Source organism: Xenopus tropicalis, chromosome 6, assembly GCF_000004195.4.
Source record: "Xenopus tropicalis strain Nigerian chromosome 6, UCB_Xtro_10.0, whole genome shotgun sequence".
Lineage (NCBI taxonomy): Eukaryota > Metazoa > Chordata > Amphibia > Anura > Pipidae > Xenopus > Xenopus tropicalis.
In genome coordinates, this window is record NC_030682.2 from 58443176 (window position 1) to 58459970 (window position 16795).

General features: G+C 36.1%; 1 protein-coding gene across 2 annotated transcripts in view; it reads right to left on the bottom strand.

The window, feature by feature from the left end:
* The window catches only part of sugct (succinyl-CoA:glutarate-CoA transferase), a 332890-nt gene that overhangs the window by 185217 nt on the left and 130878 nt on the right, over nucleotides 1–16795 (bottom strand). For both annotated transcript variants that reach the window (XM_031904075.1, XM_002933407.5), the window contains exon 12: nucleotides 13531–13633. In XM_031904075.1, coding sequence (XP_031759935.1) covers nucleotides 13531–13633 — 103 coding nt within the window. The remainder of the gene's footprint in view (nucleotides 1–13530; nucleotides 13634–16795) is intronic.

A 16795-nucleotide genomic window follows, 5' to 3' on the forward strand; every position in this document is an offset into this window, starting at 1 on the left:
ACAAGACTAACAAAAATGCATAAGGACATTACAAATCTAACATCCAAGGACCTGGAACTAATCTTTTATCAACCTTTACCACTGTTTCCATTCACTGCAGCACATAGATAAATCACAAAAATAGAAAAATGTGGAAAACAGGTCACTAGGCAGCTGCAAATACAAATTAATTCACACAATATGTTTTGAGCCAAAAGCTAAACTTTTCAAAAAAGAATATTTGGAGTGAAAATTTAGTTTGAATGAATTAGTTTGCATTTGCAGCTTACCTCTGCCTACTGACCTTTTTTCAACTTTTTTTTGTGTGGCACAAATCTATGTTGGAGCGGCTGCGGGGACAATGTTTTATGCATGCTGGAGTTGTCCCAAACTGGTTAAAGGGTTGTGCCCCCTTGCCTTAATAGGAAAACTCATCACAATGAAGTCTCCTTTTCCAATAACAGCTTTATTAGCAATCTTTTCACACACAACAAGCTTAAAAGACCTGTACATCACATACCAAGTGTTCTTGGACATCGACTGGCTTGCAGACTATAACAAAATCAAACAAATAGGCCATACACCATTTCACGTAAAGACTTTGAGAAGTATATATTTTTTTCTAATAAAATGTTAATTGGAATATGTTACCACAAAATCAAGGGTTCACATTCATATTAGGTTTATGGGCCAATGAATGAATTAGAACATAAATGATCTGCTGGTTTAAAGGATAGTTGACCATTATATTGATTTTAAAGGAGAAGAAAAGGATAAGTCACTTGGGGGTGCCAACATGTTAGGGCTGGTGCGGTTTTCTCCTAACAGGGGCACCAGCCCGGGGGAAAAGGTAAGCGATAAAAGTCTAACATTTTGGCACCCCCAAGTGACTTAGCCTTTCCTTCTCCTTTAAGTTTGCTTTCAGAATAAATACTTCACTTTAAAGGCTCTGGGGGTTGTTCTTTAGTGGTTTTGGCCCATTAACAGGTTTGCCCCAGGTAGTTCAAGTCAATGAAATCATGCCTGTGCACCTCCGTTTTCACCTCAGTTTTCAAATAGTGCCACTAATATCAAGGGCTTTAAAGGAACAGTTCAGTGTAAAAATGAAACTGGGTAAAATAGATAGACTGCGCAAAATAAAAAATATTTGTAATATAGTTAGGTGGGCAAAAATGTAATATATAAAGGCTTGAGTGGGCAGATGTCTAACATAATACATAATGGGCAGAACTCTACTGTTTAGTTAGTTTGCAGTTGAATCTGACTTGCGTACTCACAACTGAACAGTTATGTCCCATTTGCCCCCCCCTCAAGCAACTGATTGATTACTGACTGCCAACAGCTTAGAGAGCTGCAGGTGAGACAAGATCTGTTTCTCTCACCTGCCTACAAAATGCCAGCAGAGAGAACCAGACTGTACATTAGGTCTGACTTTGGCTTGAGGATGGCCATGGGACCCTTGCCAAGAAATATGGTATTTAGTAATAGAAAGAGGAAACTTGTTCCCAGCCAAACTATAAAAGAGTGTAACTAGGAGCTAAACATTTTCATCTGAAGGTTTAGATAATGCTGCTCTCTTCATCATTTACACTCCCCTTAGGGATGTAGGCAAGGTAAAAGGTAATCCATCATTCTACACTGGTTTCTGATAATTTGTATATATACAATACCAGTAATTCTGGTTGTGATAAAAATCCTTAATCCAATGAAGCATAACTAAAATAATACCAAATTGTCTTCAAAAGTTATCCAGCTAGTTCACAGTGTTCTCAAACGTCTATTAAGTGAAATGCCTCAAGGAAAAAAACATGTTTATAAACCATGATTTTCTCAAGATAATGTCATAATAATGTAATGCTTTTTTTCCAATAAACAAACTGTGACCTATTTAATATTACTGTACACAATTTGAGGTCTGAAGAAAAGGCAACCTCATCTATGAGTTCACCTAAACTAATGTAATCAATCTAATACAGTGTACAGGTATGGGACCTGTTTTCCAAAATGTCAGGGACTAAGAGTTCTGGATAAGGGATCTTTCTGTAGTTTGTACCTCCATACTGAATAATAATTTCAACTTTAAATATACCCAACAGGATTGTTTTTGACTTCAATAAGGATTAATTATATCTTAGTACAATTTACTGTTTTATTATTACAGAGAAAAAGTCTAATGAAGTCTATGGAAGATGGCCTTCCAGTAATTTGGAACTTTCTGCATAACGGGTATCCGAATTATAGATCCCATACCTTTATTATTTCAAAATGCATTGTGATTTGATGTGTAGACAGAGCAATCACATTTTTAAAGACTGATTTTGTACAAATTCTGAAAATATCACAACTCTATTGAGAGTCAAATAGATTAAATCTGGTGGATTACCAAAAAAAGCCCATTTGAATAACTTTCTTTTTTAACGTTAGGAATGGTGAAACATTATAAATGTCTTCTCATTTATATATCCAGAAATTTTATTTGTTTTGGCTAAATAAATGTAGATTACTTTAAGCAGGTTCACAGTAATTTCAGCCAACACATTATTCATTCTATTTTATCAAAGGTTTTCCATGTCTAGCTCAATGTTGAAGTGGATGGTTTTTTCTAAGATAATACAATAACAGCTTATATTTAGCAGTCACACATTATTTTTAATTCTCCATCTAATTCACATAGGATATTATCAGTGTTATCTATACTTGACAGTGCTGCAATAAAAAATTATCTGTTATACAAATGTATGATAATGGTAAAACTTCCTATGAAATCACCATTCTTAGCAGCTTATTTTAGAAATGTACATCAGTATATTTAACTTCAATTTGGAGGCAGGTATTATGGGAAAAAATAGATAGTACTGTAATTATTCAACTTTATTTACATGCCTCCTTGAATTAAACCTGCCGTATTTGTTTAGTAAATGAATTCTGGTTTAAGAGGGCAGGAATAACTACTTGTGATCTTTGGCAAGTGAGTTATGCACAAGAACCAAACCTAAATTCTCTGATCAAAACCTGAACATTTATTTGTACTGAATATCATTAAAAGGTAAAATTTAAGAGGACAGTATTCAAAAATGGGTTCAATTAATGGTTCTTGTGTTGATTATAGTTTTACTTATTGTTTTCAGTATAAATATCTAAGGTTTTGTCATATATTGCCCTAAACAAGGCAAAATCTTAAACTGAATATAAAGTTACATTCTACCTGTGGTTTTTTGAGCGCAATCAAAACAAGAAGTATAATGATCTGTATAATGAACTGCCCTGTATATCACATGCTGCAGATGGTCTTAACTGTAATTTTACTTTCAATTTCTGATTTTGTCCTGTTTAAGGCAAATAACTGCCCATATTTCCATATCATTTTTCGAAAGCATAACAAGTATGTTCAGCACAAGGCCTTTTCACTGCACTAAAGTTAAAAACAGGGTTTACTCTTTTAATAAATCCAATATCATTGGCTTTCCTAAAGGTTGTGGCACATTTATAAGGAGTGGGCCAATTTTTACCAGTACTATTGCACCTATCAGCAATTACCTGTAAACTACTATAAAACAGTCAACAACTGCCTCTAATATGGAATACTGTACTGGTGCACATTTGCCCTGTAACAGTAAATTAAAGTCTTTATTTGACCTGAAAGTTAAAAACAGAAACTGTTCAGAAGTCCAGTGCAATCTTTTTAAGGTTGGTGGCACGTGTTACAGTTTTTCAGCCACTAGAAACTGCTCCATACACTCCAAACTGTGTCTGTAGATAGACTATAGACTTTAATGCTAACCAGCTGTCACTGTGCATAAGTCTGGATTTTGGAAAACTCTCAAATAAGCATTTTCAGGCCAAAATTAGCTTCAAGTGACAGGTGGTTACTGTTAAAGTCTATGGCTGCATTTATGAGTGGTTTGGAGTGTTATTGGTTAACTGTGACATTAGACTAAAAACAGCACATTCACTTTTCCTTGAGACCCCTCACCACCAAACATTAGCAAAATGCTGCTTCCAAATTTAACAGGAAATAGGCAGACAGCAAAAATGCCAGATACAAAACAGAGTTGCTAAGTCTGCAAACAGGACTTGCCCAACACCTTTATTTAGTATACCATCAGTTATTTATTTATTTATCTAACAGTCAGTTATCTAAAGAGAACACCCTTTATAAAGTGTAAATCTGCAAATTTGTCGTGGTTGCCAATCCTGCAGATCTTTGTGTAATTTGGCCACCCACATGCTGGGCCTAAGTGGGCTAATTTGATTATTTGGACTAGTGATTAGTGAATCTGTCCTGTTTCGCTTCGTCAAAAAATTGGTGAAACTGACAAAAAAAAAATCACAATATGAATTTAAGTCAATAGGCGTTTTTTTGGAGATACTGCACAACTTTTTTTGTGGCATGCAACATTTTTTTCCCAAATGCATTAAAGTCAAGGGCCATTTTTCTTAATTTTTCCTCACTCCAAACGCATTTAAGTAAAAAGTTTTTTCCATGTGGTTTTTTTTGGTAATTTTTTTTCTTTTGCTGCAGTTACACAAAAAAATTGCTGATGTGGAATTTCACCATGGATCCATACTAGGCAAAAAATCTGCTCATCACTAATTTGGACCATCAGTCAGACCATACTGCAAGCCTATGAAGACGATGCAGTCCTCATGTGGAAAAATTTTCTTGCCTGCTCACTGAAAATTGGTCAGACAAGCAGTCAGCCAAAGGGTTGTCAATTTAGCCTCTTTAGGCCCTTGTATGGCCATATTTACTGTAGCAGGAAAATATTTTCTTTACAGATGTCCAGAAAATTTACTTTATTTCCAACTATTTGAAGAAGGCACTTTCTGTATCATATAACATTGCATACTACATAATGACTACAAGTTTTAAAAACTTTCTGTGGTCTATAATTGTATTTCTTCTGTAACTGCATTACACAGTCCTTTGTGTTGGTAATGAAACAAAAGGCTGAAAGCAATAACTACAGCAAAATGCACTTTAGCCATATCAGATGGTGCAACACTACACACATAAGGCCCAATTTATTAAAATGTTACTTTAGAGGTTACATAACATAATACATAAAAACTTACCCACGTTTCATTTATTCCTATGGTATTTTTAGAAGTGAACGTTCAACCATTGATAAATATGCCTTTTAAAAATCCCATAGGAATGAATAGAAATTGGGTGAGCTTTTATGTATTTAGCTCTAAAATCACATTTTGATAAATCTGCCCCATATTGTTCCCTTTAATGAATATATATCAATACCTTACTTTTATACCTTACTTAAGTTTATAATTGTTTCATTATCTAGATAAATGAATACTTTCTAGGTCACTGTAATTAGTGGTTACTGCAGGGTGTACAGACAATGGCACATATTTATAAAGCAAATATTGCCCTTTAACATCATGGTATGCCATGTTAAATCACACAGGTTTATAAAGTTGCTAAATTATTGTATGTAATTGTGTACCCAAGTATAAAATTCTGGTGTAAAAACTAATAGTCACATACAAAGTAACCTTAAACAACATAACACTAACATGTAATCTTTACAGAGATAGTCATTATTCAATTAAGTGCCTGCCCTAGTGATGTTAATCTAAGGTCCCTATAACATGCATGCAACACATGCAAGAATACATAATAGCTTTCCTTAAATGCTTTAAGGAAATACACTATCACGGTATGTACCAGCACAGCATTCCAGAGCCTCACTACTCCCAGGGAATATAACTTTTTTGTTGCTTCAGATTAAACCTCTGTTCCTCACGTATAAAGGTGTGGCCTGTTGTTCTTTATTCTCTTCTATGTGAAAAAAATCCTTTGAAAACAGTATATAATGTGCTCTAACATATTTTTAAACAGTAATAATAACTTCAAATATGATTTTAATTGCCATATTATTTTTTAGTGCATATCTCTGCTCTCTTTCCAGCTCATTAACATCCTTTCATGGACTGGTGACCAAAACTACATAGCATACTTAAGACCATAATGTACTAACACAGGTATGGGATCCCTTATCAGAAAAATCCATTATCCAGGGAGCTCTGAATTAGGAGCATTTAATCTCTTTTAATGTCTTCTTTGGAATAATAAAACAGTACCAGATCCTAAGAGGCATAAATCCATATTGGTGGCAAAACAGTCCTATTGGGTTTATTTAATGTTAAAATTATTTTTAGCAGACTTTAGATATGGAGATATCAAACGCTTCCAAATTCCTTATCCAGGAACCCCTGGGTCACAAGCATTCCTGATAATACATCCTATAATACTACTGGGCAAATCTGCACATAAGCCATAACCCATGGTAAGCAATGAAATACTTAAAGGAGATATATCCTATAAAAATTATGTATGTGCCAGTGAATTATACTCCTCTAGATACTGAAGGATTGTGCTTAAAAATGTTGTGTTTCGGACTGATTTTTTGAGAAATTCCACCAAAACCTCACTAGCCCCGCCCATCTGTTCCACTTCCTGCTGGCTGAATTCTCTGGATGTGCAGGGGAGCCGGCGGCCCTCAGTACAGGCAATGTAGGATAGGAACCAATCAGCAGCTAGGCTGACCTGAAGCCTGTCATGTTATAATGACTATCCCATAAATGCTCACCCGCACAGAGAACCCAAAATGTACTTTGTACCTGTACATGCAAATTTTATGGCATAGGTTTTGGCTATTCTAAGAATCGTACTAGCAAAAGCCCAGAGTGAGTTTACCCTTAAATATATATAGCTGAGGAAAGTAAATAGTCTTATGAAATTAAAATAGGTAAATATGCCTTCTTCTAAAACAATCAAACTGCTAAATTTTGTTACCACAGTTCTACTGTTGTTTGTGGGAGCAACCCAGAGGCCACTCATTTTCCACTTCTGCTTGTTGTCTAAAGGAGGGGGGATGAAAGAGCAGCTTAAAAAGTAACCTCTTGCCTTACCCAGAAGTTCCATATACTGTAGAATTTATTATATGTAGTAATTGGAAAGCTTTATGTTTAGATCAAAGATTCTACAATCTGTGGCAATTAAATGGTGTTGCTTTCCCTCTTCTCTGGTTACTGGACTGGCACTAGCCTACTATTATAATTGTGCTCTTGGAATTGTGCTGCCCTAGGAATCAAGGGCAGCTGCACCAGGATCATAGAGAAGCTTAGGATGATTTTTGGGTGGTTTTAATTTGTACAGGTATGGGATCTGTCATCCTTTATCCAGAAAGTTCAGAATTACGGGAAGGCCATCTACCATAGACTCCATTTGAATCAAATAAGTCACATTTTTAAAAAGCCCCCAAACCACTAACTCACTATAGTGAGCATGTTACAAGTAAAGGTCTTAAACACCCAGGTAGGGATCCGTCAAGGTCAGTGTGATACAATTCCATTTTATTGGTTGAATGGTTAAGCACCAGCATCCCTTTATTGTATGTTTCACATAAAGGGTTAGTCAAACCATGTACAGTAAGTACCCCCTTTACAGCAATACAATGATGAACAGCATATGTCCAGATGAAGTAGAATGTGCAGTAGCTTGCATAGAGCTCCCAGTAACAATGCTGCTCACATAAAAGACAAAACAAATTTATTATGTGTGCTTACATTACAAACCAAGTAATTTCAACATTTGAAAAATCATCTTTCTGCAAGTTCATATGTAATAAACCTTATAGCCTTAAAGCATCTGAACTAAACTGTAAAGATATGTAAACCCTACAATAAACCTGTAATCTTATTCTACAAAAATACAGCTATAAGCACCATTTTAAAATGAAAATAGACCATGCCCCCCCTCCTGTTCCATCACAGTACAAAATAATCAGTAGCACATGTTTTTCTTTTCTTTTTTCATCCTTATGAGGACTTTGCAGTCATATTCAAACCAATTTAATAATGTGTTGTTATCTTATTTCCTTTGAGAAAAATACAGCTACCATTTTATTGTACCATTGTTAGTTTACAAAATATTACTATATGTCTTATAAAGTGCAGGCACTTTTTATTTAATCTCAGTTTAGCCTTCTTTTATTGTTTTATATATTTTTATTACAGAATATTTGGGAAATGACCTACAAACTTTGCACATGAGCCATAAGACTCCCTAGAGATATGAGTTCATAGCTATTTTGGCTACAGTTATGGCCATTAGATGCCATAGATGCAATTGCAGCTGTGACATGTGTATATTCAATGTGTAGTAATATTTAGCGTTGTAAATTACATGGCCTCCTGCCACATCCAGGTAAGCTAATGACCTGCTACAAGTCCTGATGGAGCTCATCCACCAATCAAATTGGTTGAAATAGAAACTAGAGTGAAAGTGGAGTAATGGTAGGTTAATATTGCTGAAATATTACAGAAATTACAAAAAATGTGTATTTTTTATATTAAAAAGTGTGATGCATAAAAAATAAAAGGTAGCACAGTATGTTCTTAACTTAACTCAAAACAAAAAGAGGCCTTTAATGTGGCACTGTCACCCAATAAATTGGAACTACAAAAAATCTTAAAACCTCTAAGACTTTAGGTCTAAAGGGACTGTGTACCAAATACTAGAAAAAAAATAGATCTATATTGATCCAATGATCATCACTTTTCTACAGGGCTCCTCAATCCCTAACATTGTTTCAATCTAAAATGAAAAAAGATACACATGGGATCAAACTGATTAAATAAAATAAATCTCCACTCATTTCATTTTTCTTGTATGGCATTAACCTTGCCCTTGCTTGAAAACAAAGTGTAATATTGGGTAAAGGTAGTGTTGGGTGACAAAGTGTTTTACTCTCCATCTTAAAAATATACTTACATTTCCATTTACTCATGGCTTAGCTTACCACAAATAAAGCATAGTAATACATATACTTTAATTATTAAAATATATTCTACAGCTCTATTAAAATTGAAAATAACAATATAAAAGGCATGCAAGCAAGTTTAGGGATTCTGGAAGAATAATCAGCATTTCTAATATAACAGCATGGCATAAATAGAATGAGAAATGGCATTAATGGTAATCAGACATTTGTTTTATATGTAATATTAGCATAAATACATACAAATCATGATGTAAAGCCTTAAAGATGAAGGAAATGAATGCTCCAAACTGAACCACTATATTTGCTTGTCTTTCTTGGTAGCCTGTGGTCCCTATCTTTAGCCCGATCTGTATCACTTTCTCCCAGTGCTGTTTGAAGATTTTTTTCTTGCGTGACATGTCATGCATTATGTTTTTTTTCTCATGTAACATGTCATACAAATCTTACAGGTGCTGAAAAAATGGGAGCCTTCTGTGTAGCAAGTGTAGCAGCATAATTACAGCGATCAGAACCTTTTTGGGCTACTTAAAACTTTGGCACATAGGCTACAGCCACACAGTGTTGATTCTCAGCCTGCTGAAAATCTGCCTCTACGCTCGTATCAGTCTTAAACTCTGCCTAAACCTGAAGCCAATGTGATGGCCTGGGTGCAGACACACGGAACTGATTTCAGCCCTAAAATACGGGAGTATGAATTTTGAGGCTGAAATATGCTTTATGTCCAGCACCTAGGCCAACACAGCGGCTCCAGGGGAGGGCAGATGTAGGGCGTTTATCCAAAGAATCAATCCTGTGTGGCCGTAGCCTAAGTGCCCAAAACAGCCCATTTCATTATTTTAACAGGTCTTTAATTTTTGCCATTTGTTGAAGAATGTAACCACTGACAAAAAAGGGGGGGGAAATACACTTCTCACCTCACACAACATAAAAATGGTTTCTGAGAATAGGAGAAAAGAGCTTGCCTTGAAATAATGAAAGCAACCATTGGTAATCTTATTTAATTTGCATTATATAACAACAAAGCATGCCAGGGAGAATAGCAGCAAATCTGCGGTATATCTATAAGTAGACTTGTTTGCTTCTGAGAGATAGCACATTTGTATGAAATGCAAAACAAATGGCCACACATTTTCAGAAATCATTAAATCTCTTTTTTTAGTAAAAAGTTATTTTCCTTTAATCAAGCAAAATTGTACAATTATACAAACTCTTAACAAGGTTTTTAAATCTTAATGGATCACCCCAATCTGTTCTTATTTACCACAGCCCCGGGAGTCTAAACACGGCATACAATGTGGTTGGCGGTTTCCTAAATAGCACTGAAAGTAAAGAAACAAACTTCTAAGTAAATGCCATTTTTGGGGGGTAAACAATAAGTGGCTTTCAGGAAAGAAGTAACCGGTAGTGAACAAAGTCTGCAGCATGAAGAAGTTGTTATTATCAGAGTTTGTAACCAACAAATGAACGGAAATTTACTTATCATTCCAAAATGCTTGGCTAATAACTTTTATACATACAATAACATGAGGCTGTTTCTGATTATGGGACAGAGTGTGCATTATGAGAGTGAGAGATACACACTGAAATTCCTGGAATATGCAGCAAATGCCAGATAACCCTTTCTAAGCCAGAGTGGTCAATAAAATAATACTGGGCTAGCTTTGTTTCTAAGTAACTAAAGGGATTAAGGAGAGCTTCCAGGTAAAACTTTTTGGAATGTATAAGTGTTGTCAGCTTTGCAATGTCTGTGCATATGTGTTGAATTTGCAATTGTAGTGAGTGATTGAAGCTTTCTGCCTAGGGTCTAGTTAACAATGCAGCATCCTTCAGATTGCTTAGGCACATTGCTATGGTCTTACTGTACTGGCAGTGATGGGAATGTTTAGAGGGCACTGTAAGCCATGCCACACAAGTGGCATTTACCAGGTGTAGGACACTGTGCTGTATCTCCACTAAGAAACACTGGGAGGGAGCAATCGGTACTGAAATATCCCAGCTGTCCCTGATTTCAGCCTGTGCCAAACACCTGCAAGCTCTAAAAGGATATCAAAACAAAACTCCACCCAATGGCAATGAGCCATCCCTTAACAACCAGTCACTGACTCTGCATCACCATAAAAATTAATTTAACATTTTTACAGAAACAGTATTCTTCCTGTCCCAAAAGGCCATTCCATTTCCTTTCACAGTTCTTTCGGCTAAGATAAATATGCCACAGAAAACAAACAGTAAAGGAAGAACTTAAATATTTGATGACTGGAAAAATTATCTGTTGTTTTCATCTGTTTATTTGTGGAAGCCTGTGAAGTTAGTAGATTTTATTAACCTCCAGACTATCTCATGCTGTTGAAGTTCTTCGATCTCTAACGCAGCTAGGAAAAATGGGCTATCACATCTGTTAAAGTGCACAGAGCATGCAGCAGGAGTACAAAATGGAAACGTAAAACACAAGGTCACACTTGAATGCTTGTTCTATTTACATATCTAAGCGCATGACAAGCCCCAATTAATTCAGTCAGATTTTTTTTCCTTGGCAGCAGGAGAAGGTAAATTCTGCTATTTGTAGGGTAAACGTAACAAAGAGAGGGGTCATTTATGATTAGTGGGACAGGGTGCACAGAAAAAAGCCCCCAAAGTTTTTCATACTTTGAAGCCTGCCCATGGGAAACACCATTGGTATCAGGTCTTTGTACTGCTAAATGGAACACAGTTGCAAGTGCTAGGCAAATAAAAACTAAAGAGTGAAATTTTGCACGCCTTTGTTCCCTAACACAACATATAAATATAAAAGTAACACTGTGTATCCATACCATATGTAGGATATGGCAAGTTACCTGTAACCCTAATATAAATCTTTATATTTGATCCTCTATAATGATAGAGAGTGACAAATATACAGATATGGAATCCCTTATCTAGAAACCCATTATCAAGGAAGCTCCAAATGATAGGAAGTCCTCCCATGAAGTCCACTTTAAGCAAATAAATCTAATTTTTAAAAATTATTCCTTTTTTCTCTCTAATAATTAAACAGAAACTTGTACTTGATCCTAACAAAGCCTCATGAATCTACATTGGTGGCAAAACAACCCTATTGGTTTTATTTAATTTTTAAACTTTTGGCCGACTGTAAGTATTCATTCGAAAATGGTTTATTTAGGTGAAGCAGGGTTTTACATATGAGCTTGTTTTTAGAGCTGCCACCTTTCAGCGGACTTAACTCTGGGCGGGGGTGGGGACACAATGTCAGTAGGTGGGGATGTGATGTCACATGGGCAGGCTGGTGATGTCACAGTGTTTTTAAAATATACTATATTCACTATATTCAATATTATATCGTGTCCACCTTATTTACTTGATGTGGACTTTAATATCTAGAAATTGTGTCAGTTGCATTTTAGGAGTCTGAACTACAGGGTGGGGTTGCTAAATAGGATGTAAAGCCTCTGTCATCGTGACATTATAAAAAATCCTTAAGTGAAACCACAACAATTACCAGTCATAAGATTAAACTAATGAAAGGATAAGGCTAAAAATGAATGTGTGGAATAAGACTACATTTGTGAGTACATTTTGGTTTATAAAGGAATTAAAAAGGAACATTTTACACCAAGGAATTTAGCAGATTAGCTGAATTTACAGCAGTGGTTCTCTTTTTGTCGGTAAATAAGCCTTAGAATTCAGGCTTTTAATACTATAACAAGGTAATGTAACTAACAATGCAATGCCTATTAAAGAACTTTAAGTAGTTTTAAATGTAGCCCACGGGTCATATGTGGCCCCAAAAGTCTCAAGTCTGAACTTCAACCAGACAGAAAGCAAAATATTTCCTATTATAGTGCAAATTCCTTGTTAACATTGTCCTCAAACCCATGTTCACAAGTCTAAAAAGTGTGTCCCAAACTGGCTAAAAGGTAGGTTTTATGGGAACTGGCTTGTTTGTGGTTAGACAGTGATGTAGTTAAAGCTTGGTCTGTAAGGGGTATTCAAGGACAAGAATGAAAAACAATTACCAAGTCTATGCAGACATGCCAGACAGGGAGGCTACTGTAGGAAAATAATAATTTATAACAAGAGAAAGTATTTGCATTTGAACAGAAAAGCAGTTCATGGGAAAGGGGGTCTTGTAACCTTGTCAAAGTGGTCTAAAATTTGGAGTACCGTGTGAGTATATGCTGCCTTTTTGAATCTATATTTTAAGGGTGTTTAACTCAGCTTTAAATAATACAGCCATATGCAAAAGTACACAAACATTGTGCAGGATGTGTTTTGTTAGCAATATCTCATAAATGACAATTTGTGCATTAATACAATAAAACTGCTATTAGTGCTGATAAGTATTTGGTGGGAATTTCTGGCAGCAGCACAGAGTTAAGTCTTGTTATATGTGAATCTCCCAGAAGAATAACTACAAAAAATATTCATCACAGGGATATAATACTGACCAGACAAAGATTTTAATAACAGATTGGTCACTGAATGCTTAGGATTACAATATGTCTCTGGCTGTGGGAAATAATGGTACAAAGCAATATCACTTAAAATATATTTCCCAGCAGCTACAGAAATGTAAACACTGTTTAAAGATGGTAGCATTTTGCATCGTGATTTGACATTAGCAGGAGGGTCAGATATTTACTAAGAACACATTGGATTCAGTTAAAATGATGACACTGTGGAGGAAGCATGATAAGCACATGAACACACTGTGATGACATTTTACACAAAGTTCATAAAAACCAACCTGGGGTTCAGAGAAGACTTGTTTTATACTGTTAATTGGGCCATATGGAATGCCACTACCTTCGAAGAGATTTAGCCATTCACTGGTTGTTTTTTCTGAGAACCTAGGAACAAACAAAGATTGTGGTTTGAACTCTCTCTTTTTTAAATTACAAAGGATGTAAAGCACTACCACGCTGGTTTATTTTCAGGCAGCCAATATTAAAACAAAAATGTTCTACGGAAATGCAAAAGTGAAAACCCTGAGGCAAAGAACATGGTTAAGGAGCCTTGAAATTCTATCTGATTGTCTTAATACAAGATGCAAACCAAAATTATCAGCAATTTTGTATATGGTCAGTGGGTTTCCTCAAGGCCTTTGTACTCTAATGATCATCATATTTGTAAGACAAAGGCATTAACATTCTTTGGGAAAAATAAAAAATATGGAAATGCTTGAGTTTTGATCTGAAAAACCTGATATGAAGCAGTCCTGACTTTTTCCTGCTGATCATATGTGAAACATATGTCGGAACTAACAACCGCAACTGCAGGATAACCAAATGATGTTCGCATTTATTAGGAACATAATTCTGAAGCATGTATTAGTGGGTCAAAGGGGCATGGACCACAGTGCACTCTACACATCCTGCAAAGGGCCAAATCTATTCCCTTTCCTTATTTAGCTCTTTTCTAACTTGGTGAAAGCTATGATCACAGCACATGTATTAGAGAATCAATCTGTTAAATGTAGATGAGCGTTAAGATCTGTATGCACTCAGGCAGCCGATGCAACCTCCTGATAGGGGTAAGCAGGAAGGAAAAATTGTGTAGTTAGGGTCCATGAGAAATGGAGCTCAGCCAGAACCCTGTTATATAATCCATTAAGATTGTGCAACTGTAATAGTTGCTGAATATGAAGAGAAAACCAGTTTTAAGAATACAAAGATGTTCCTTTTACCCCTATTTTCAAAATTAACATTATAAGCAGTTGTGGCTATGTTGTTTTACTCTATACATTTTCATGGTACTGCAGCTGACTCATAATTCTTAAAACAATTTACTGCAAGCATACAGGAGGATGCATGTTACATTAGACAGGCAAAGAAAAAGGCCAGCACAAATTATGGCTAACAATAACCCAGAAATATAAGTGTCAGGTCCTGCCTAGTCTAGAAACCGCATATTTGCTGGTCATTAAAAAAAAAGCATGGGCAAAGACTTAAAAAGATGGAGGAATGATACGAACATTGCAAGAGTTAAAAACATAATTACAGTATACTGTATTGGGAAAATATTTGTTTTTGAGCTCTTTAACCCTTTCACTGCCAGCCGATTTGTCCCAAAAGTGAACATCTACTGCCAAGCCGTTTTTAGACAATTTGCACTCATTACATTTGCTTCGGTTTCTTGACAAGAAAACCTACATGAAATTAAGCATGTTATATATCGTTTTTTCCGGAACGAATTGGGCTTGAACATTGTAATAAAATTTTGTACTTTTTCTGGAGATTTAACACATTTTTTGAGTGAAATATGTTAAAAAAAAGTGAAATAAAGAAAAAAGTATTTTTATTTTGTGTTTTTTTTCCAAGAACGATTACATTAACTTACAAAAATTTTACTGTTTGTAAAAGCCCTGCTTCTGCTGAATCCAACAATACCAAATATGTGTTGGTAAGCCACTTTTCTTGTCCAGAAGACACCCCAATAATAAAACAGCGTTTTGTGCAATTTTACATCGAAAAAAAAGCGAAAAGGCCATCTCTAATTTAACATGGCATATCTTATGACAGAAATGGAATACCCTCATAAGTCACACATTTTTAGAAACTGCACACCTCTATATTTTTAGTTGTGGTGTAGTTTTTGCTCTAAATGTAGCTCCTGTCATACAGATAGCGTAAAAACATATACCATATTTTAATTTTTATTTTTTTTTCTGAAACACTATCACCGTCACAAAGTCCAAAGTAAATTTGAGAATAAAACACCAATGAAAATTTTCAAATGAAGGCAGGTTATGAAAGAACAAGTTATCCCGAGTAAAACGATACCCCACATGCATGGGTGCACCTAAAGACACGGCCTCCAAACAGCCCAAAACAGGGGCAATGCATAAGGGCAATTTCAGCTGGAAAGTTTGGAGCTGCGCTCTAAGTGTACTCCATGCAGTTTTTCAGTCTAAACACCCCCTTACTTGTGAAATACCCCCACAAACTATATGTTTTCTGAAAGTGCACATCTGTAGCTATTCAGCAGCACCATTCTTGCTTTCCTACATGCAGAATTGTGGACCCAGTTCTCCGTAGAAGTTTGCAGTTTGGCCTGAAATAAAGAAAAAAAAAGATCCAAAGTTAGATTTCTCCCCAAAATTGCCATAGCAACGAAAAAAAAACACTAGAATATCAATCTACAACTTGTCCTGAACAAAACGATACCCCACATGCATGGGTGCACCTAAAGACACGGCCTCCAAACAGCCCAAAACAGGGGCAATACACAAGAGCAATTTCAGCTCGAAAGTTTGGAGCTGCGCTCTAAGTGCACTCCATGCAGTTTGTCAGTCTGAACACCCCCTTACCTGTGAAATACCCCCACAAACTATATGTTTTCTGAAAGTGCACACCTGTAGCTATTCAGCAGCGCCATTCTTGCTTTCCTCCATGCAGAATTGTGGACGCAGTTCTCCGTAGAAGTTTGCGGTTTGGCCTGAAATAAAGAAAAAAAAAGATCCAAAGTTAGATTTCTCCCCAAAATTGCCATAGCAACGAAAAAAAAACACTAGAATATCAATCTACAACTTGTCCTGAACAAAACGATACCCCACATGCATGGGTGCACCTAAAGACACGGCCTCCAAACAGCCCAAAACAGGGGCAATACACAAGAGCAATTTCAGCTCGAAAGTTTGGAGCTGCGCTCTAAGTGCACTCCATGCAGTTTGTCAGTCTGAACACCCCCTTACCTGTGAAATACCCCCACAAACTATATGTTTTCTGAAAGTGCACACCTGTAGCTATTCAGCAGCGCCATTCTTGCTTTCCTCCATGCAGAATTGTGGACGCAGTTCTCCGTAGAAGTTTGCGGTTTGGCCTGAAATAAAGAAAAAAAAAGATCCAAAGTTAGATTTCTCCCCAAAATTGCCATAGCAACGAAAAAAAACACTAGAATATCAATCTACAACTTGTCCTGAACAAAACGATACCCCACATGCATGGGTGCACCTAAAGACACGGCCTCCAAACAGCCCAAAACAGGGGCAATACACAAGAGCAATTTCAGCT